At 37.9% G+C, this 23,895-nt stretch overlaps 2 protein-coding genes across 3 annotated transcripts; both read left to right on the forward strand.

Annotated features, from left to right (window-relative positions):
- Positions 1-11,494: 11,494 nt before the first annotated feature.
- ostm1 (osteoclastogenesis associated transmembrane protein 1) lies at positions 11,495-18,241 on the forward strand. The gene is made up of 6 exons (XM_048207006.1): positions 11,495-11,975; positions 12,425-12,539; positions 13,570-13,664; positions 13,749-13,859; positions 16,040-16,205; positions 16,424-18,241. Exons 1-6 carry the CDS (start codon positions 11,595-11,597, stop codon positions 16,477-16,479), a joined length of 924 nt encoding a protein of 307 aa, XP_048062963.1. The 5' UTR covers positions 11,495-11,594; the 3' UTR covers positions 16,480-18,241.
- Positions 18,242-21,302: 3,061 nt separating this feature from the next.
- si:ch73-257c13.2 (putative nuclease HARBI1) lies at positions 21,303-23,672 on the forward strand. 2 transcript variants are annotated; one of them, XM_048207015.1, is made up of 5 exons: positions 21,303-21,637; positions 21,881-21,947; positions 22,212-22,250; positions 22,357-22,450; positions 22,535-23,672. In XM_048207015.1, exons 3-5 carry the CDS (start codon positions 22,213-22,215, stop codon positions 23,474-23,476), a joined length of 1,074 nt encoding a protein of 357 aa, XP_048062972.1. In that variant the 5' UTR covers positions 21,303-21,637; positions 21,881-21,947; position 22,212; the 3' UTR covers positions 23,477-23,672. The 2 variants fall into 2 exon arrangements, with proteins under 2 accessions (XP_048062972.1, XP_048062971.1); XM_048207014.1 differs by having other exon boundaries at positions 21,303-21,947.
- Positions 23,673-23,895: the final 223 nt, after the last annotated feature.

The following is a 23,895-nucleotide window of genomic DNA, read 5'->3' on the forward strand; positions in this document are numbered from 1 at the left end:
TCTACTTAGCTAGCTAGTTAGCTTACTAGCTGTCTAGCAAAAGGAGAATCACACATTTTATATTTAGTACATGTTTTTAAAATATTACAACATTTTCCATGTTTTATAGCGATTGTACCGAATGACCTGATGTTTCGGGACATGTGTATGAGCAAGTGAAAACATGAATTTTCCAAATAGTTAAGAGAGAGTTAGTTACTTTGCTTCATGACCATGTGGTCCTTTGCAGGCGTCTGAATGATGTCACATCCTGTCACATGATACTGATCGCATGACTTGATCCAAAATGGTCCCTTTATATTGGTTACTCCGAATGACATCAATGAAATTCATTTTTCCGGACAATCTTTCTCATAACAAAGCAACGACTTCTACACAATTTTAATACCATTTTGCACTATGTTGATATATGATGTTATAATTTATTACATTCTAAGATATTTTAATCACAAATGAAGTGGCTGTATTGGCCTTTGGACTGAATGACCTTTTGACACTTTAAAATCTTTAAAATACTTTTATATGTAGCAAAATACAATTTAAACCTTTTGTATTCAATAAAAGAGATCTAGTTGTACTACCTTACATACTTTGGATGTCATGTCCTTTGATATAGGAATTAGTTTAATATTAGATTTAATGTTAAATCTTAAACTTCAATTTTAGTAAATGTAAAATGTTTTATTTTTCTACAAACCTTGAATTACACAGAACTGTACGCTTTAATTTGATTTAACATCAAAAAATGAATAAATGCAAAAAAAAAAAAATTCTAAAACTTTGATAACTTAATACATTAATACATTTTAATAATACATTTGTCAAGGCTATGCAACTTTTGTGTTATTTTGACATACATGCAATGCAGTGCTCATCTGCTTAATCAATATAGAAAAGAAAAATAATAATCAGATGAAAAATCAGATACAAAAAGTAATTAATTTTTAAATTTAATTAATTTATTTAAAATTTTGAAAAAGTTATTGATTATTCTTAGCCCTTTGTCTTGTGAATTTCATTTAGTTATGGAAATAATGATTATGTATTAAATACATTTAACTGAAGTCATATAGCTTATTATTGTACTGTATATGAGCATTTATTTATTTAACACAGGTGAATTTTGGATCTTTGGGCCACTGTATTTTGTTAAAGGTCACAGGGAGCTCAAAGAGTTGGCCGGACATGAATGATGTCATGATGCTGAAGCTGGCCTCAGTGACTGTGGGAAGATCACACCCCACTCATTACACTTCATTTTTGGGATCAGACAGAGGGTGTAGAGGGAGGGGAGGTGAGACGATATCGGAGCGGGCCGGGGTGGAGGGGAAGGTTATTAGGTGTAACTGATGGATTTATTGTTTTCCTAAAGAGTGATTTGTGTCGTGGTTCCGTTCGTGTTTCACAATAGGCTTTTATTAAGCTCCTCGGAGGCGATTAAAGATATTCGCGTGTTACGTTCATGTAAATTACATCCGTCACCGATATTTATCGCACCCCTCCCCCACATTACTATTCCCATTGTAGGTGGCCTAATTGAAGGAGATAATAAGGCTATAGGCCAAATACGTTCACATTTCAAACTTGTAATTTCTAGTCTTCCTAGTGAGAAACGTAATCATACAGTTGCCAGACAGAGCAGAAAGGTTTTTCCCCCCAAACTCGGACTTTCTCAAAAGGTTCAAACACAAATGGTACACAGAAGACTGGCCCTTGCCCCTCACTCCTTAGACCCCAAACTATCATTCATAACCTTTCTGCGTCGCTCCAAAAAGGAAAAGAGGAGAGGAGAGAGGGAGGGGAGAGGAGGACTGTGGGGAGGACCATGAACGCTTATTTAAAAAGACTTCCTTTATTGGACCATGTGCAGGCAGTTCACTCACAAAGGCCTTAAATAGGATATTTTCTGTTCCCTATAGTTGCTTTCCCTTTTAAGTGCCGAGGCAAAAAAAGTAAGTTTACAACTCCTCTCACAATGAAGCTCTTCACTCCCAGGTTGCTGAGACCCGGGCTGACCTGGGAAAGTTAATTAGGAGGCCAACAATGAGCGAGCCCGAGCAAAATACCTCGCCTCTCCTCCAGCCAAAGATGTCATCCATTAATTAGGCAAATCTTTAAGGTGGGCTTATTGAATTTACAGAAAGGCCGCAGTTTGGGCGGGCCGCGTTTTTTGATCAGGCCCTCGCCCCAAACAATGCCTTCTCCTGGTTAAGGAAAAAGGGAGGGGATTGGTGGAAGCAGAGGAGGAAGAGAAAGAGAAGGAGGGGAAAAAAGGAGAGGGAGAGAAAGAAACGTATGGCTTGCAGAGGCTCAATGGGAATAAGGATGGGGAGATTCACAGGGGTTTGGGGGCATGCTTCAGCGATGATGTCATGCAAAGGCAACCTGGGGGCTTGGGAAGAGTGGAAAGGAGTGTGGGGGGTGGGGGGTGGGGGGTGGGGGACTCAAAGTTAACATGGCTGCATCTGGGCCAAAGCCTTCTCTCTAAAGGACCAAAACGCATACGCACCCCTGCTGATCAGAGCCGGCTTTCACCTAGCATCTGCGTTCCACCACGGGTGGATTTGCCTCAATGCATTACCGTGATCAATTAATGACTGCTTGTGAACTGTAAACGCTTTTCATTTCAGATCAATATTAGTATCGGTATTATATTTGTATATTGTCATACTCCAGAACAACTGTTGGCTCAGCAGTCCATCACATTTGTCTTTTTTGTGAACTATTAATTTCATAGATGCCTCTAACAAAGGCTTCCGCACAGGTATGGTCACTCTGTTTACACAGTTATTAGTGACAATCACATCATGAAATTAAAAAAGTATATATTAAATATCAACAGAGAGAGTTTCTATTCATAAAAATATGTTTTTAGAAAATATTTTCAGTTAAAAAAATGCATAATGTGACTCCCTTAACTTTTAGTTCTACACTCTAAAATAAAATTGAAAAAAAAAAAAAAAAAAAGTTAATTGGTTAAATTCTTACCATATACAGTGAAAATTTGTTAATGGTTTAACATTATATGTAATTTTACAGTAAAATACTGTCAAAAAGTTATATAACCAGTGTAAAACAGTACATTTAATTTTAATAATTATGCATTTGCAGTGAAAAACAGTTATCAGATCTCCAGAAGTCCCTCCCTGGCAGATCACATGTGATTATATTTCATTTAAAGAGTTTTGTTTCCTCTTTTTTTGTTACAAGTCATGTTAGAGTGTTTTGTTTCAGTTTATATTATTTCGTTTATGTTTATTGCATTATTTTAGCATCATATGATGGTGTTTTGCCTGTGTGTTGTAGATTTAGATAAGTTGTCTAACAGTCTTTGGCATTTATTGGGTTTAATAAGTCATGTCTTTGAGGGAGGACTTGTGGGTTTAATGAAAAAGGTCACTTGACAACAAGAATCTCACTGACTGACATTACCCATCAAATTCCTCCAGGAAGTATTGTCTTCTCCACATAAAGCCAAGCTGCTTGATTATGACTGATATAAGTCTCCAAGCAGAGCTTCATATTGGATTTAGTCTTTGTGGGATTTGGTCTGTGTGTTGAGATCCAGCTCTTTAGGAATTTCATTGATGCTGGAATTCCAGGCTTTTCAAACTGAGCCCTGGTGTGGTAAAGCTAATGCTGACACTTGTACGCAGACAAGCAGTAGAGTACTGTGTATAAAGCTTGGTCGGGGGAGGCTGGGTATCTCTCTGTCCTCCTCTTTGACATGACCAGTCTTTGTGAGAAAAAAAAAAAAGCCCTTCCCTTGAAGGCCATATCCCTCCTCTCATAGTTCATGCTGCTTTAAGGGCACTGACTGGGCTGAGCGCTACCTCCCTAAAATACACCCTCCCCCTGGTTGTCCTAATCGGAGGGGTGGATCTATGTGTTTTGTTGCTTGTCAAAAACAATCACTCTTCGGGCCATTACAGTTGCTGCACGTCCTCCTTTAATTGGTGTAACGCACGGAGGAATGAAAGCGAGGGCGGCCCACAAAAGCCGGCTAGTGAATGAGAACCGACTCGCACTGAACTGCTCTTCAGGGCAAAAAAAGTTCAGAGTTGGCAGCTAACAAGGAGTTGTAGGGGGGTCTTTCATTCAGCGATATCACTGGCGAAACTGTCAGAAACCAACCTTAAAAATGTTTTTGCATCATGTTGGATAAAAATTAACATTTTGTTTCTGTCATGTGTAATTAATTAAAAAAAAGATAAATATTGCAGGGTTATATTTTTTAAATAGACTAGAGCTCTTAAAGGTGCACTATAAATGATTTTTCCTTCTTTAAAAAAGTTTGACAAATAAATGAATAGTATATTTTTTTTAATATATATATATATATATATATATATATATATATATATATATATATATATATATATATATATATATATATATAGTGCCCTCCACAAATATTGGCACCCTTAGTAAATATGAGCAAAGGTGGCTGTGAAAAAAAATCTGCATTGTTTATCTTTTTGATCTTTCATTCAAAAAAATTCACAAAATTCTAACCTTTCATTGAAGGAAAATAATTGAAAATGGGGGAAAAATCTCATTATGAATATATATAGTAACCCATATACACTCACAGGACACTTCATTCAACTCAACTGCTTGTTGTGGTAAGATGAAACAAAAAAAATAGCTTTTTGGCAGCAAACCCACCAGATGGGTTTGGTGCACACATGGATAAAAAGTACCCCATGCCCACGGTTAAATATACTTATATATCTTTAATGCTGTGAGCCTATTTTTCTGCTGGAGGTCCTGGACATCTTGTTCAGATACATGGCATCATGGATTCTATCAAATTCTAACAGATAAAAAATCAAAACCTGACCACTTCTGCTAGAAATCCAATAATGGGCAGTGGTTGGATCTTCCATCAGGACAATGATCCAAAACAAACATCAAAACCAACACAAAAAAACCATCCCAGTTCCCTGACCTGAAACCTAAAGAAAATGAGTGGAGTGAACTGAAGAGAAGAAGCACCAACATGGAGCTGGAATCTGAAGGATCTGGAGAGATTCTGTATGGAGGAATGGTCTCTGATCTCTCCTCAGGTGTTCTCCAAACTCATCAGGCATTATAGAAGAAGACTCAGAGCTGTTATCTTGGGGAAAAGAAATTGCAATAATTGGGTGCCAATAATTGTGGCCAACATGAACTAGAGAAAAACATTTATTTCATAATGAGCTTTTCCACCCATTTTCAGTTCTTTTCCTTCAATGAAAGGTTAGAATTTTGCGAATTTTTTGAATGAAAGATCAAAAGGATAAACAATGCAGATTTATTTTCACAGCCGCCTTTGCTCATATTTACTAAGGGTGCCAATATTTGTGGAGGACACTGTATATACTTATATTTACATTTTAAATCATGCAGATAAGATATCGGAAGCCTAATAAAAGTGGCTTTATAATACATGAAGCAGGTCTCCTAATGGAGGCAGCCATTTTGAGATCACATGACCAGCTCAATACAACTCGCTTTATTAATCTCCATTATTGGACACTTTTTTTTATTATTGCAGATAGTACAATTACAATAAAGCAATACAAAATTATTGGACACTTTCATTTATGAAAAAAAAAATATTTTGCTTTTTGGTGCATCCAGGCCTGTAGGTGTCAATATAAGTCCAAGACAACAACACAATGCAAATTATAAGTCTTAGATGCAACAAAAAACAACTGAGTGAACCTTTAAAACATTCTGTTAAAATGTCAATGCTGTTTAAGTCCACTTAGTAAGCACTCTAAACTGTTGTAACTAACTATTTTTCCCCACAGAAAGCTCACTCAACCGCCCCCATCTTCTTCTTCGCTCGGCCTGTGCTGGAGGTTGTCAGTAGAGTTTTATATCCAGTTCGCTGGAGCTGAAAGAAGTCAGCATCGTGTCTTGTTATGAAACAAGACGTTCTTGCCTCCCGCTCCGGGTGAACGATTCCTGGGGTGACTTGCGTGGAGCGATGGCCTCGCCATGGCGCTCCACAGAGGCGACCAACAGTGAGGAAGTCAATGCGCCATTGTGTATCGAGCTCGTCAGCTACATGTTTGGTAATTATCCCGCCTGTTTGTTGGAGACTTGGATCTGTGAGCCAAGCGGGCCAACAGCGCACAACACCATCAACAAAGATTAACTTCTTCTGACATGTCTAGTTGAGGGAGACAACATCAAAACGTCATTGATTAGTGCTGCCAATCAGTTCTGCAACAGGAATTTTTGGTAGTAAAACAGCAAAATCCACAATCTTTTCATGGGGTGCATAACAAAATCACAAATACTATGTGCTATTTGAGAAGATATATTATTTAGATAAAGTTTAGACATTAATTATTATCGAGTGGATGTTTCAACAATCTCCGAAATTTTTTTTAGAAAATCCACCAACAAATAAGAATGCTCTTGTTTAAAAATAAGTCTTTCAAATACAAATCACCTATACAAAACTTACACACACACACACACACACACACAACAAATACTTTTAGGTTAAGTGTTTTACAAATAGCTCTGGTGTATTATGATCATTAATCATTGTGCTTTTTTCAGCTAACATGGCATAAACCATGTCATCTAATGTTAGACTGAATATATATAGTAACCCATATACACTCACAGGACACTTCATTCAACTCAACTGCTTGTTACCACAAATATCTAATCAGCCAATCACAACTGGCAGCAACTCAATGCATTTGTCAAGATGATCTGCTGATATTCAAAATGTGAAGTTCAAGAAAGGTGATTTAAGTGACTTTGAACATGGCATGGTTGTTTGGGCCAGACAAGCTGGTCTGAGTATTTCAGAAACTGCTGATCTACTGGGATTTTCCCGCACAACCATCTCTGGGGTTAATAGAAAATAGTCCGAAAAGGAGAAAATATCCAGTGAGTGGCAGTTCTGTGAGCAAAAATGCCTTGTTGATGCCAGAGATGAGAGGAGAATGGTCAGACTGGTTTGAGGTGATGTAAAGGCAACAGTAACTCAAATAACCACTCGTTACAACCGAGGTCTGCAGAAGAGCATCTCTGAATGCACAACAAGCAGATGGGCTACAGCAGCAGAAGACACACCGGTTGCCGCTACTGTCATCTAAGAACAGGAAACTGAGGCTACTTTTGCATGGGTTCACCAAAATTAGACAATAGAAGATTGGAAAAACATTGCCTGATTAGTCTTGGTTTGTGCTATGATATGGTCAGAATTTGGTATCTTGTATTAATGGTGTTTAAATGCTACAACCTTTTGCTGACCATGTCCATACCTTTATGACCACAGTGTACCAATCTTCTGATGCAGGATAACGCACCATGTCACAAAGCTCAAATCATCGCAAACTGGTTTCTTGAACATGGCAATGAGTTCACGATACTCAAGTGGCCTCAACAGTCACCAGATCTCAATCCAATAGAGCACCTTATTTGGGATGTGGTGGAATGGGAGATGTGCATTCATGTGCAGTGCAGCAACTGTGTGATGCTGTCATGTCAATATAGACCAAAATCTCTGAAGAATGTTTCCAGCACCTTGTTGAATCTATGCTATGAAGAATTAAGGCAGTTCTGAAGGCAACCTTTACTAGCAACTTGTATAAAGTGGCCGGCGAGCTATGTTACCCTTTTAATAGTAGCATTTACTTTGTTTAACTCGACAATTCTGGTCATTTATGGTCATTAGCTGGTCCAAACTGATCTAGATGATGGATCAGCTTGGACTATCAGCGTTTGGGGTCGAGATTGACCTGGAAGACCAGTGATGAACCATGTTCCACCTTGACTGCCAAGCTGATATGAGTTTATTATTATTATTACAGCAGGACTAAATCTAATACCAATTTTGTTACTTTTTTTAGTTTAAAAAAATGCTATATGGGGTTTAGGTTATTTTTTAGTTCTGCAGCAAACACATATTCTGTATGTAAGACCAGCCCATATGACCCACTTGGAAAAAACTGTGAATTATAACTATTAAAAAGTCTGTTGTCATACAGAAATTATGTTAAATATTGTTGTGATAAACTTATGTTTGAGAGGGTTGAGAGTCATGACATCACTACAAACAGCAACAATATTAAAAGACTATAAAGTTTTATCACGTATCCATTTCAGAGCCTATATCAAAATTATTTTCCCACTCCGTACTTTAAATAAAACAACTGTGCATTTCTTTTAAATGTCCAAATCTTAATAGTGTTATTTTTATAGGACCATTTATAGCATGCGAATTAGTGAGGTCCTGATATTCACGTTTAACGAGAAAGTTAGTTGTAATTAATTAGGCTGCATGACTCTCTAAGGCTAAGCTATTTAGAAGCATCTGTTCATTGAACATTGAGAGCGCGTTTCTCCTGTCCAAGGGCTTTTCTCCTGTCCAGCTCTTCTCAGCTCACATTGCCTCTCAGAGGGCAGAATAGCCCAAGCCTTGATCCTCGTCAGTTGTCATCCCCAGTTCGGGCCACTTTGGCCGCTGCTAGTGGGGAAGTCAGGCCTAATCCCTGGAAGGAATCAGGGCAAAAGAAAAGCAACAATAACCAAGTCAACCGTAAAAAATGAAAGCGAAATCTCTATTATCAGCCCCAACATTTCCCAGCGATGCAGTGAAATCGGGCTGGTTTGTCATTCGAGTCAGACACCGGGGGGAGAATCTGGGGTCGCTTTGGGTTCGTAGACTCACACGACGTTTAGAGAGCAATATTTCGGCGAAAGGGGGCCTCGCATTTGCAAAATCCCCCTCACATCCCGCCATAAGCATTAAATGCAGTCTGACTTTATGTTGTATAGGCAACGCAAAACAAGAAAAGAGGCACAGTTCTCGCATAAAAGAACGCGGTTTTGGGGGATTAGGGACGGCCCAAAGGATGGAGAATAACTTCTGCATAACTTTACAGCTCCTCTCTCTCCAGGTTTAGAGCGCACAGTCTTTAGTTAACCCTTAACTGGTCTCTGTATAGTCAGTCTCATGAATTAAGCCAATGTAAAGTTATTAAAGCGTGATTACCATGCAGATACACTGCATAAAATGAGACCAAACCTATTTTTTTTATTTTTATTTAGCCTGCATAAAATTATATTTAGCCTATATTTTATCAAGACAAATAATAAAAAAAAAATCATCATTTGCCAATAACATTGCCATCAAATCCCCATTTAGGCCTAGCTGTGTAGCTGTATAGGCTAATCTAAAAGTTTTATTTGGATGCCATTTTTTTTGTTCTAGGATTTTAAACGCCTTAATTGGAATAACAAAATAATGAATCTCGGGTTAATGTCATCACGATCGCATCCCTCTGTGCAGGCACCATTTCCTTCACACATGATTGTGAGGATCAGATGACCCATGAAATCAATGTCTCTTGTAGTTTCTTAAAAAACCTGCTTTTCGTTTTAAAAATTCATTAGGATAATCTTGAGCCACACACTTTTATCATTTTCAAAATTTAAGCCAAGTTATCCAGGCTCATCCCTTTGCTTAAGAGCTCTCCAGTCGATGAAGATGCTTCACTTAGGCAGCCTAATTAGTGATTTTTGTCCTCGCTCAATTGCCTCTGTCTCCGTTGTGCATTCAAATGAAGTCCTTAATGCACATTGTAGGCCTACTTGTATAAAAACCTGATTAGTTTCCTACTGATCAATAATCCTTATTTATTATTTCTTTCAGGGCATGTGAGGATTAAAAAAATAGATGTAGCCTAGTTATTTTCACTGCAAACGTCCTTGGTATCACTATGATTTTGTGCTTGCAAACCGCTAAAATCAGCTGACTTGGGTGACTTGGATCATCCAATTTAAGGCTATCACAATAACAATGCTGCAGTAGTGGAGAGCTAATGTCACAATCCACGACATAAAACCTGCGAATTTACCCTCAGACATCAGTGCACGCAGTAGAATAGCCCTTAATGCGAGGCATTCTGAGTCCCCCATTTCCATCAGGCTCTCATGACTGCAGAATTGCCGCGGACTGCAAGTTATCAAGAGGCACTAATTTCACATTAAAGACCATTGACTGCAGTGGCTTGATTCGAGGGTTTGCGACAATTAACACAATCAGAATCGGAGCCCAGATCGTTTACCTTGACTCCGTAATTATTTTTTTGGCCGCGCGCGCTAACACATTCGCAAAATTGCACGCGGTGTCAAAAACCGAGAAGAGAGAGGATGCAGCGCGTGTTCTTATAAACCCACTGTCTCCAAACACACAGAGAATAAAATAATGACACAAAAAATAATACAGTTAGGATGCTTAATTCAGATTTGTTATCATGTTGTTTTATCATGCGGACCTTTTAAAATTGATTCCTACAAAAAAAAAATAATAAAAAAAAAATGCTGGGTTAAAAACAACCCAAGTTGGGTTGAAAACAGACAAACCCAGCGGTTGGGTTAAATGGTTGCCCGCAACGTGCTGGACAGTTTTATTTAACCCATCTTAAAATGAATTCAAAATAGGTTGGAAATTAAAAATTAGACTCATAATTACTAGAGGCAACAATAATAATCAAAAGGTGAACATTTATAAGCAATTTAATAAATGTTTATTGTTTAGCTTAATTATTATTCATCAAACGTACTAATACATTTTCATTTATTAAACATATTAATAAATTTTATAATTTCCAACATATTTTGGGTTCATTTTAAGCAAGCAATACAGTAATTTTTAAACAATAGTTGAGTTAAAGGGTTAGTTCACCCAAAAATGAAAATTCTGTCATTTATTACTCACCCTCATGCCGTTCCACACCCGTAAGACCTTCGTTCATCTTCGGATCGCAAATTAAGATATTTTTGTTGAAATCCGATGGCTCCGTGAGGCCTACATAGGGAGCAATGACATTTCCTCTTTCAAGATCCATAAAGGTTGCCTATTAAAAACATATTTAAATCGGTTCACGTGAGTACAGTGCTTCAATATTACTATTATGTGAGGGTGAGTAATAAATGACATTATTTTTGGGTGAACTAACCCTTTAAATAAAATTACCCAGCACATTGCGGGCAAACATTTAACCCAACCACTGGGTTTGTCCATTTTCAACCCAACTTGGGTTGTTTTTAACCCAGTATTTTTAGTGTATTAGTGGGTAATAATTAAAATAATGTGTGTATGATCAAAAACCAACGAAAAGTCCCAAATTGCGCCATATATTTTCCTAACTACTGAGAATTCACAACGTTATAAACAATAGTGTCCAAATAAGCTAAATACAGTAAATAAAAAGTAAAAATGCATATTTCATAAAACAAATGGCCATCACACATGTATGTTATGTTAAATACAAGGGCAGAGGTATCACTGAACTAAATTTATTCAGCTCTTTCTGTAACAGGCTACTTGATTCAACTGTGAAATGGGAATCTAAATTAAAGCAAATAGTTTATTTTAAATAATAAACTGTACAGACACAAAACAACGGGAAATTGCTGAAACTCTACTTCTTTCAATTTCACCTGTCACTTAAAATCCCGTCCATCGCGAGATTACCCTAGTCATGTGACCAATACGTAGAAAGGGAAGAAAACAGGAAGCTGTGCGGAGTCTGGCAAAGCAACAGCGTTCTGTATTTGGAGTCAAAAAAGATATGGGTTTGTTAACGAAATGTACATTTGTGGAATCGTGCTTATTTGCAGGATGGATGATTGCATTAATTACCGGTGCGAACTGTTTGGTTTACCCATCGGAAACGAGTGTCGATGGTGCAATAAAGCTTCCATCAGCAGTCATTCCTGTATCACAGGCAAGCCGGATGGGATTCTTCTCCTCTCTTAGTCTTTCATCTACGTTTCCAGAGGACTTGGAAGTGAACGAGTATTGTAGAGAACTGCTTCATATCTACGGTCAACGCTACGTGACTTACGCGAACTGTCTGGTGTCTTATGCACGACCTGTCAAAATCTGTCAGAACTGTTACCCTTACTTCAACAGTCTAAATGAAACATATAGCAATATATCATCTGACAATGTAAGTGCTCATTGCAAGTTTTATTTCCTCTAATTGTCCTTCTATAACACTAAATGTGCCTATAAATGGTTTGAAGGTTGTTTGACAGGATTCCTACCCGCTGGTCACATGCACTCATGTCTCGTGATTGTGTGTGTTCAAGTGTTTCAACAAGCCTGACTCACATTAATTCTGGATGTTTTTTTTTTTTTAGCGAGCTGCTTATTTTAAGTTATTTTAAAATAATTCAAGTCCATTTGAATAGTTACACATCATTACCATCTTCTTATTGCACCTTTTAAACTGAACAAATAGCTAAAGATGCCAGTACATATATTTTGATTAACACGTATGCTGGTTAGTGGATATTTTTGTCATTGTACACACACTGTTATTATAAAATCAGTTATGGCCTGCAGATGTAGAAGTTAATGCTTAATAACTTCTGTGATTATGTGTTTTTCTCATAGCTGGGCCCTGGAAATGTCAGTTGCCATGACAGCCTGATGCGTTCTGATAGGTTAATGTTGCTCTATACCCTCTTCATCAAAATAGAGGAGATCTGGACATCAGCAGAATGCGAGCGTAAGTAACATAACCTGAAACATTGTAGGTTCAACTGAAACAGGCTTTTGGTCGGATCCTTCCCTTTACGCATGTTTCTTTCATTTTCACTGTTTAAAGGATTAGTCAACTTTTAAATACACTTTTCCTGATAAATTTACTCACCCCCATGTCATCCAAGATGTTCATGTCTTTCTTTCGTCAGTCGAAAAGAAATGAAGGTTTTTGAGGAAAACATTCCAGGATTTTTCTTCTAACAGTGGATTTCAATGGCTACCAACAGATTGAAGGTCAAAATTACAGTTTCAGTGCAGCTTCAAGGGCTTTAAACGATACCAGATGAGTAATAAGGGTCTTATCTAGCGAATCGATCGGTCATTTTCGAAAAAAATACAACCGTTTATGCTTTATAAACAAAATATAGCCTTGAACGTACTTTCCGCTTCCGCATTCTTTATAACGCTTACGCTGAATGTTCTACGCCTTCCCTATTCTACTTACGGAACGAACGCGGCGCCGGTTTCGTTTTTTTCCGTAACTTGAATAGGGAAGGCGTAGGACATTCAGCGTAAGCGTTATGAAGAATGCGGAAGCGGAAAGTACGTTCAAGGCGATATTTTGTTTATAAAGCATAAACGGTTGTATTTTTTCGAAAATGACCGATCGATTCGCTAGATAAGACCCTTATTACTCGTCTGGTATTGTTCAAAGCCCTTGAAACTGCACTGAAACTGTAATTTTGACCTTCAATCTGTTGGTAGCCATTGGAATCCACTGTAAGGAGAATAATACTGGAATGTTTTCCTCAAAAACCTTCATTTCTTTTCGACTGACGAAAGAAAGACATGAACATCTTGGATGACATGGGGGTGAGTAAATTTATCAGGAAAAGTGTATTTAAAAGTGGACTAATCCTTTAACTAAATGACATACTTATCACCACTTGCAATATGAAAAAAATGTCAATTTTTGATTGACATTATGTTTTTTTATTTAATTTTATTTATTAAAAGTTATGATTTTTAAAATTCAAATATTTTTCCCTTATTAGAATGTCTGACTGAAGATCTAAAGGCTCTCTCCAATGTTACTGTGAACTTCATGGCTACTCTTAATCAGTCACTCACCTGCTTTGAGCAATATCAGGTAATATCAAATGATGCACTTATATCTACATAAGCTCAGTTAAAACAAATCCTTGAGTTTGAGAGTATCCTGTTCTCTAAACAGAGGAACCACTCAGAACTGTGCAAAGACTGCAAAGCCTCATACAAAAGGTTGAACGAGCTCTATGGTAGAATGGAGAAAAACCAAACACTCTGCATTGATATAGAAGACGCAGTAAGTATGCACTAATATACACAAACACAAAAACAGTCCAGAAGTTATTAGTAAATGAAGTTTTACAATGTGGAAGTTAGGGAGAATTGTGAAACAGCACCCTCTATAGCCCAACATCTGTACAACTAAAGTCTGGAATACACTACACTGCTTTTTTTTTTACCCATTTTCGCCCCAGTTAGCAATCTGGACAAATCGACGCTAGTTGAGTCTGCACATATTGGGAAGTCGGAGTTGATGATTCCATCCAGTTGGAAGATATCAAACATGTTTGATATTTTGAGCTGATTTTAGAACACATATTGTTTTCATTTGTCAAGCCTCTCCTAGCAATGAAGTGAATGTTTCTGTAGCTGTGTGCCAATTCACAGGATCCTTCGAAGTCTGTGAAGGTCGAACCGAGCGTTGTTAATTGGGATGGTTTAGCCTACGGAGGATTGCTCTTGTTGCCTAGCTACTGTGACAGCTGCCATTGATGAGTGCAAGTAACTTTTGTACTGTACTTTTTTGAAAGTTATATTAAACTGTCTGAAAACAAAACAGGGTTTACAACCTGACTAAATCTCTTCACCTTGGTCCATTTATGTACATAATAAAGAGTATAAATCAGAGGACTTCAACCCTGCTCCTGGGGACCCACTGACCTGCAGAGTTTAGCTCCAACACTAATCAAATCGAAATCCGAAAACCAGTCAGTATCTGGTGTGACCATCATTTGCCTCACACAGTGCAACACATCTCCTTCGCATAGAGTTGATCAGGTTGTTGATTGTGGCCTGTGGAATGTTGGTCTACTCCTCTTCAATGGCTGTGCGAAGTTGCTGGATATTGGCAGGAACTGGAACAAGCTGTAGTATACGCCGATCCAGAGCATCCCAAACATGCTCAATGGGTGACATGTCCGGTGAGTATGTTGGCCATGCAAGAACTGGGATGTTTTCAGCTTCCAGGAATTGTGTACAGATCCTTGCAACATGGGGCCGTGCATTATCATGCTGCAACATGAGGTGATGGTCATGAATGAAAAAAACTTGCGACATCTGTGGCATTGTGCTGTGTGATAAAACAGTGTGGCCTTTTATTGTGGCCAGCCTAAGGCACACCTGTGCAATAATCATGCTGTCTAATCAGCATCTTGATATGCCACACCTGTGAGGTGGATGGATTATCTCGGCAAAGGAGAAGTGCTCACTAACACAGATTTAGACAGATTTGGGAACAATATTTGAGAGAAATGGGCCTTTTGTGTACATAGAAAAAGTCTTAGATCTTTGAGTTCAGCTCATGAAAAATGGGGGCAAAAACAAAAGTGTTGAGTTTATAATTTTGTTCAGTGTAGTTAGTAAGTTGTTAAGTTTAGGTATTAGGTAGGATTAAATAGCCAATAAATAGGATGCATTTGTAGGTTGCATTCGAAGGAGGCTTCGAATTGGGACAGCCTTTATCACGCCGCTGTGATGCATTTGGCCTATGAATGCAGCTTTCGAAGGATGCAGCCTCTGAATTGGGGCGCAGCTTGTGGGAGTTTTTGTTGTGTTTGGGACACCTTGAAAGTTTGGTAGTGTATGATGCCAAGTTTTCCTCTGTAATCATTTACAAAGTCGGCAAATGTATAATACCTAGTGTTTTAAAATAAGTTTAAAAGTCATGTAGTGTATTCCAGCCTTAATAAACAGTAGCATTTCACTAGCAACACCAAGGTCATAGGTTTGATTCCCATAAAAATGCATAATAAAATTCATTGTATTTTGCTCTGGATAAAATAGTCCAACGCTATCTCACGACCAATTCGTACGTATTTTGCGAGGTGTCTAATTCGTACGACCTCATTCATACGAATTCATACAATTTATCTAAACCCCAGTGACGGGTAGGTTTAGGGGTGGGGTTAGGGGTAGTTCATTCGTACGAATTCATACGAATTCAACTCGTATATTATGTACAATTTAGCAAAAAGCACACGAATTCGTACGAGTGAGGTTGTACGAATTAGCCACCTTGTAAAATACATACGAATTGCCGTGAGATTGGGTTGAATAGACTGCAAAATGCAGTAATGACATTTTTATTATATTTATGTGTTATTTGTATTTTTGTAATTGAGTTTTTGCCATGAAAGTAGCCTCAGATGCTGACACGGAATTAAATAAAATTATACTACTACTACTACTATTTCTCAGATGAACATGACACGGCGGTTGTGGAGTAAAAACTATGGTTGCTCAGTCCCTCGGGAAGAGACGGTGGCTGTCATCGCAGTGTCCAGCTTCATGCTCTTCCTCCCCATCATCTTCTACTTAAGCAGCTTCCTGCACTCGGAACAAAAGAAACGCAAGCTCATACACCGTGAGTAACTTGCCTAGCCGTGCAAATTGTCTCTGCAGAACGTTCAAGGAAAAGGACAGAGGTGTTCGACAGTTTTACAGTCAATTACTTTCAGACAGTATTTGCCTCAGACATAGATCACTACTTGTAGCATCTTGTAGCACACAAACTGTGTTCTTAATGTTCTGAGCAATCTCCTGCCAGTCTGGTTTAATCTGTTCCTTCATCTTGATCCACAGCCAAAAGAGCCAAGTCCAGCAGCAGCCTAATGAATATCCAAGACAAATTCAGCTGAGTGGAGATGAGGCAAGGAAGAGAGGGCACACATCTTTGGTTCACCTCTGCTGATAAACCAACAGACACTTTTAGCATGGATGGATGGGGTTCATGTCTTCTGATCATTCTCTTATTCTATTTAAGAAGGTTTTTTGTTTTGTTTTGCACTATTTGTGATTTGCACTACTAATTTAAATACGCCGCTTGTTTTTTTTTTTGGTTTTTTTTCTTGTTAAAAAAGATAATTTCTGCTGTTTTTCAGAGAGGATCAGTGAGCATTTCAATAATTACAAAGGATGTTGGTATTAAACTATTGTATTTAAGGTATGAAAGAGATGTGATCCCTAGAAGAGGGAGCTTTATCTTTTACATGATGCTTATTATGCTGCATTTTTACTGCACTAAGAGAGCATGTTACATTTTATACTCTCTATTTTCCTAGGTAGTAACGAATGCGCACACACACACATATTACATGGCGATGGTACCACTTCTAGAAGCACTCCATGTGCATTAGAGAATGGTCTTGTAACAAATACTTTATTCAGGGTCAAAGGTGTATGCAGTGAGTAGAGGAGAAAAGTAAAGGATGGAAGAGGCAACATGAAGCCTTTTAGCTGGTCCATGTGCTTGTTTGATTTGCTTTTTATTTTACAATGAAGTTGCCATAATCTTTACCTCATTGCATGGTTAGATACTGTCATTGAAATGTTTGATGAACACAGGAGACTAATTAATCTAAAGAGTTAGGCATGGAATAAGAAAGTTGAATTGATAATGATATTGATTTATTTCCTCAGCTCACATGTTGCCCATTGCTGAGAGCGTTATATGATGTAAAGTGAAAGCTATAAGAAAACCCCTTGCATACTTTTGCAGTTGAGAAATAGTTTTCAATCCACTAGTTTCCTCATACCTCTATTAAAATATGTTAATTGTGCTTAACTCCTAAAGCCTTCCTTGGTGGGATTGACAGGCTCGTTGTTTTCATGGTTACGTAGACTTTCCTTGGATTACAAAGCGCCTGTTTCCCCAGTCATTAGCAGCTAATCTAAATGTAGGATAAAGTTACTTGGCCGAATAATCGTAACAACACATCCGTTTAAGCTGCATTGGCTTTTTGGTCTTATGGAGCCGAGCCATTGCCTATCACACTGCCCGTTAAGCGCATTTTGCTTGATTTGTCCAATCATATGATCGTACAGGAAGATGTGGGGAAAAATAGCCTTTTCATACGCGCTCATGAGTGCAATGTCTAACAAGAATGACAGCTTTCATCCCTGCAATGCCATTATCCGTTAAGCATTGGTGAAAGTCATTATTCCTGACCTGACTGCCAAATGTAGCAACCGGGCGAATTTTATGGCCACGTGTTCGACGAACTGACGCAAAAGCTGAAATACCTTTTGAGATGTGTGACCCTAGAGAGGGGAAACTGGTGGAGAATATGAGATTATCCCTCATCACGTTTTGCCCCCATAAGAATCAGAGCAGTGACTTTGGACCTTAAGCAATGAGCCTGTTAAGAAATAACCCTAAGCCTGAAACTCAGCAGGGGGGTTGAAATCTAACAAACACTGAATGTTGCTGCTGCGTTTTGTTTAAAAGTTGCCATTAGGATTTCGGATGAACTGTCATTATAAATGAAATCATTCTTGTCTGTTGATGATTGCTTTGTTTGCGCTCGTAAGAAGAATTTGTATACTAACAAAATGTCTTATATTTTCACCTTTTGTAAAGCTGTCATTTTATTTCGAATAATAAAAAGACATCATTCTAAATGTTTATTGTATATTTATTGTTCATATGTATAATTTACATAGCGCAGCAATGTATATAGTAATGTGAATTGAGTTCCTTATCACCCCTCTGGCTTGTTTCCAAGCACCATAATCTACTCCAAGGAGCTTTAATTGGAATTGACTAAGAAAATAATTCTTTGTTAATTCATTTGTGTGTGTGTGTGTGTGTGTGTGCATTTTTGAGACATATCAGGACACAAATTTTTTTAATGACATGGGTATGACATAGGTATTACAAGGAGAGGGTGACTTATGAGGACATTACCCCATGTCCCCATTTTTCAAAGGGCTTATAAATCATACAGAATGAGTTTTTTTGAGAAAGTAAAAATGTGCACAGTTTCCTGTGATGGGTAGGTTTAGGTGTAGGGCGATAGAAAATCCAGTTTGTACAGTATAAAAACCATTACGCCTATGGAATGTCCCCACAATTCACAAAAACAAAGCTGTGTGCGTAAAATGTAATGTCATTTCGTAATTTGATTCCATGTCAGTCACCCTCTGCGTTTTAATTATTAAAATGGTTTTGAAAGAAATATGACATTGACAGTGGTAAGTCATTTTTTTTTTTTTTTGTTTCTTGTTTGTTAAAATTAGTACAAATTAGATAAAATACTGCAAAACAACATTTAATTACATAAAGGCCTACTGTAGATCAAGTTTTATGTTGGACAAATAATCATCTGATGTTTTAGAACAAGAAAAAACATGCATGATTTCATCAACTAGCTGATAAAACTATTGTATAATAGTAATATCTACACAACTATTAGTATATAATAATTATATCTGGCATATAAGTGAAATATTGTGGATTTATCACAAATTAGGTTCACTTATCAAATTTGTGTCTCTGTCTGATTTGTATCTCTGGTTCCTTCATCTATATAAATCTGCTCTGTCTTCCATCACACATATAGAATTCTTATTTTGTTGAACTTGCAAACCTTTTGTTGAACTTGCAAACCTAACTGCCTGAAGAGCTCTCATGATTCTCATTTGCTCTGACATGCACTGTGCTGTGTGTACATTAATGAGGGAAAAAAATGAACTTAAATGATTTTAGCAAATGTCTGCAATATAACAAAGAGTGAAAAATTTAAGGGGGTCTGAATACTTTCCGTACCCACTGTAGCTAAAGCTGAATATGGTGCTTTGTTGAAGAAATATACCTGTTTAATTAGAGACCTTTCACTTAAGAGCCAGCGTGTGTTACTGAATGAAAGGGGCCATTATGACCTCATAAGGGTCAAAGTCTGAAGATCATGGGATTATGGTATTATGATAGATTATATAGAATCACTTCATCACAGTGGTCATTTAGCACCGCCGATGGCTGCAGAGCTCTCCATTCCAGCCTCCATTTGCCGCTGATCATTCTTAAATGCTTCACCCCATTACAAAGGTCATACAAGAGGTCAGCTGGAGGAGACATCGCAGATGCTGATTGGTGTGTCAGAAACCTAAGGTGGATGACTTCTGTTCCCTGTAGCTTCTTTTAATAAGACAATGGGATCACAGTCGGCAAGGCTTACACAGACCCAGGGGGTCTGGCAGAATAAGAGCTTTTGAATAAGGGGCTATGGCATAAGGGCAGAAACATCTGACCCTGTTGGGCACCCTTGCCCACTCATCTCTGAGTACAGTGCATCACCCATCAGCTGGATAAGACGGCTATAAAGCCTCTTGAGGAATATAATAGACAAAATTTCAGGGAGGCAATAGGTGGCCACTGTGGTGCATTCAAGGCTATTTCTAAAATGGGTAAGGCATCTGAATAGCTCAGTACAACATAGCACAGAATAAAATAAATCATTTGTTCCACTTATAAGCCTATATATTCATATCCATGATGTTACGCACTGAACTCAAGATGCTAATTTTTTGCTAATGATTGTTTGCTCCTTAAATTTCGTATTCTTACTAAGCAATATTACTTATATATTATCTTAAAACTTCTAAGAATCTACGAAAGAAAACAGTGCATTAAAATTAACAAAATATTCAGCAACAAGACGAGCCCTGCAAAAATATCACAGTAATATTAAACATTTCCACCCTGGCGAACTGTCTGATAGTAGCGACGCTATGTCTGATCGCTGAACGCCGATCACGTAGGCCTAATAAATTATGTTTAGGGTCAAATTTCTACTTTTGGTTTCAAACGATTAGCCAACAAATGCATTGGGACCATGAACACAAATATTAAATATTATGAACATGATATTTATTTTACAATTACTACTAGCCTACTGAATATCTATTAATCTTAACAGTAAAAGTTTTTAAATAACCATGACCTTCATTGAAAAAATTAAATTTAGCCTATGTAATATATTTGGGCACGAAACAAAATTAATTCCTTAATTTCCATGCAACTTGTCATGGTTGATTTTTATACAGATTTATGGCCTTATAGTGCATAACCTCCATGTAATAATGTGTAAATTAAGATGAGGGTTGTGACCTACACAATTACTCCCTGCATATTTAACTCCGTCTGATTAATGCAGGACGGTAAGAGCATCTCTCAAGTCTGAAGTAAGCAGTCTCATCACTGTAGCTCTTATTTGTTATTTTGTGCTGCCATCATCATTCAGGTCAATGGGATTGAAGAGGAAATGGCAAAGGTTATTGAGGAGGGTTTGAGCATGATCACTTCCTTTCGTTTTTACTCTGTCTCACATATCAACACAGGCACACTTGATGTCTTTTGAAAATAATGTGGAATTTATTAACAGCTGAACCATATTTAAACCATAATGATTCTTTCTACATAACATGGAGATGAATCATAAATCATATTGTATTACTCTGGTGCCATCTATCGATGGAATGTGATTTTATTGAATTAATAGATTAACACAAGATATGTTTTCTTCATTCCATCACTGCTGAAAAAAAAAACACACACATTAGGCCAGACTAAGTTGGTTTGCTGGTTTTTAGACTGGTCAGTTTATTGGTTTTAGCTGGTCACTCTCGAAGACCAGCATCTATTCTAAACTAGCAGAATGCCTTAAACCAGAAAACAATGCTAACTATCTTGGGCTGGTTTAAGATATGTTCAGCCTAGCTGATTGGTTAGTCGCAATAGTATCCACTGAAGAAAATGAATCGCATTCCGAAGGAAAAGTTCTAAATCCATCAGGTATATCAATTACGTATTTGATGGATTTGCCATAAGAGGGCGACATTGTATCAGTAGCCGCGTTTCCACTGTTGTGTCTGGCCAAAAGCGAGCGTGCTATTGCGTACCTGGTCCAGTCGCGTTTCCATTTTCACTCCCGGGGCTTGGTCGTGCCTCTCTTCAGGGCCAACGGGTTTTGGGCCCGTCGAATAGCTTGGTCCAAAGCGGGCCAACTGGGGCTTGAGGTGTGAACAAAGGCGGAATTTATCTGAGCCAGGAGACGGTTCAGCACCGATGCTCATTTCCCATGTTTCCATATCAGGCTACTAGCTAACCTCAATATTTAAGACATTTTAAGCAATTTTCAGTTTAAAACACACTTCCAGACACCAGCGAGTGTTTGAAATAATAAATAAATGACAATAAATTGAAATAGCTGAGTCCGGAAAGCATGGCGCTGGAAACATGTATTGCTTTTTTATTAGCAGACAGTTATGATGCTGAAGATTTCTTATTTTTCAAGAAAAATGCGACTCGCAAACGTCGGAAAGCCAGGTAAATAAAAAGTGTATTCTATATATATTTGCTGATGTTGCTTCATTTAGTAAAGTAACACACAGCATAGCGCCTTTAATAATGCGCCGCTTATTACAGCTTGCAACTGTTTGTTATATTCATTCTGTTGTCCAGCCTGTCGCTCTTGTTCTAAAAAGCAGCTTGATAGCTGGTTGAGGATCACCAGCTAATGATGACCAGCAACCAAAAAGCTAATTAAAAAACTGATTAAAATTATCATTGATATTATTTATATCTCAACAGAATGAAGCTGAAAACTGAACAAAGTGATAATCTGCAAAGGTAAGATGAGCCACACAGAATTTTAATGAAAGAAAGTTGACGTCAAGACATCTTTATAATGAAATGTTAGATAAATGCTCTAACATTATTCTTTTTCACGTGTCAGAGAGAAAGAAAGAGAAGTATTCAATACCGTGCTGCAAAGCTTGACAATCAGCGAGTTTAAGAGTCACTTCCAGCTGACGCCAACTCAAACTGAGGTACTTAAGTTAAAGCTGTTCTTACATTTGCTAATCTCATTTGTATTTTGTAAACAAATTGTTCTTTTCTTTTTGTGTGCGTAGGAGTTGGTACGGCTGCTGGCACCCTGTAAATGGACTGCCATTAGGCAAGAGGGATGGACAGTGTGGCATGCTGTGCTTGCTGCTCTATGGGCTCTTTCTACCCAAGAGTCGTACCACAGTGTGGCAAACCGCTTCCACATCACAGAATCACTCATTCGTGATCAGCTGGACGAATTCTGCACCCTTATTACCAGCAATTTGATTAATGAAATTCACTGGCCTCAGGGGGAGGAAGCAGAAATGTCTGTGCTGGGGTTCCTTTCTACTGCAGGGTTACCAGATACTCTCTGTGTAGTAGGAACGGGTTTCATTCCTATTGAGAAGCCTACCGATGTGCCAGAACCAGAGGTATACAGAGATGCGGAGGGGTTGTATTATATAAAACTCATGGCTTTTTGCAACCACAAGGGTCGTTTTACCTATGTGACTGCAGAGCACCCTAGAAACTGGCATAACTCAAGAGTACTGTTAGCTACAGAGATTGGCAAGGCATTGCAGGAAGACCCCGTGGCTCTCCTACATGGCAAGCACATCATAGGTGATTCCACCTTCCCACTTTCAGAGCACTTCCTGACCCCGTTCCCTGATTACGGAACAGTCGGACAGAAAAAAGTAAGTTATAACAAGAAAGTGCAGTCATCTCTTGCAGTGGTGCAAGGCTCCGTCCATACCCTGAGATCTCGTTTTCAAAGGCTCCGGTGTCTGCAGAAGAATTCCATTTGTCAAACTAGCATAGCTGTGAAGGCCTGCTGTATTTTATACAACACGTTCCTAGAAACGTATAATGTGCCAGTGGACTGCGTGGTAGATGACCTATCCCAAAAACCTTTCCATGAACTACCATATGGACATTCTGGAAGCCTTGGTGGAATATCTAAAAGACAAGACATTGCAGCCTTACTTGGGAGAACCACTAAAAAAAGAAAATTTATGTTCAATTAGAAAATGATTTTCAGTTTTGCATATGATAATGGATGCAATAGGCTATGTTGAAATGTCCTACTTTAAATTATAAGGTAAACAAGTCAAAAATCACAGTAATTTTTTGTTATATGCACTACTATGTTGTGGAGCGATATGTCAAAATAGTTATATTTAATAAAAAAAAGTTTGTCTAATAAAACCATTTTTTTTTTAAGGGTCTCAAGATTTTTTATCTGAAAATCATTCTAACATTATATAATGTATTTCGATTAAAGTTTTTAATAATAATAAAATGTTAAATAAAACAAAACAATCTGAGGTTCTTGGCTGAGAGCCTGTGTGAGGGGTCCTGTAAAGATTAAAAACCCTGATTTAAAGTTTTTATTGGCTTTCAAATTACAAAACGAAAGCGTGCTAAAACCTGGAAAAAATCTAAA

Source organism: Megalobrama amblycephala, linkage group LG11 (genome assembly GCF_018812025.1).
Source record: "Megalobrama amblycephala isolate DHTTF-2021 linkage group LG11, ASM1881202v1, whole genome shotgun sequence".
Taxonomy (NCBI): Eukaryota; Metazoa; Chordata; class Actinopteri; order Cypriniformes; family Xenocyprididae; genus Megalobrama; species Megalobrama amblycephala.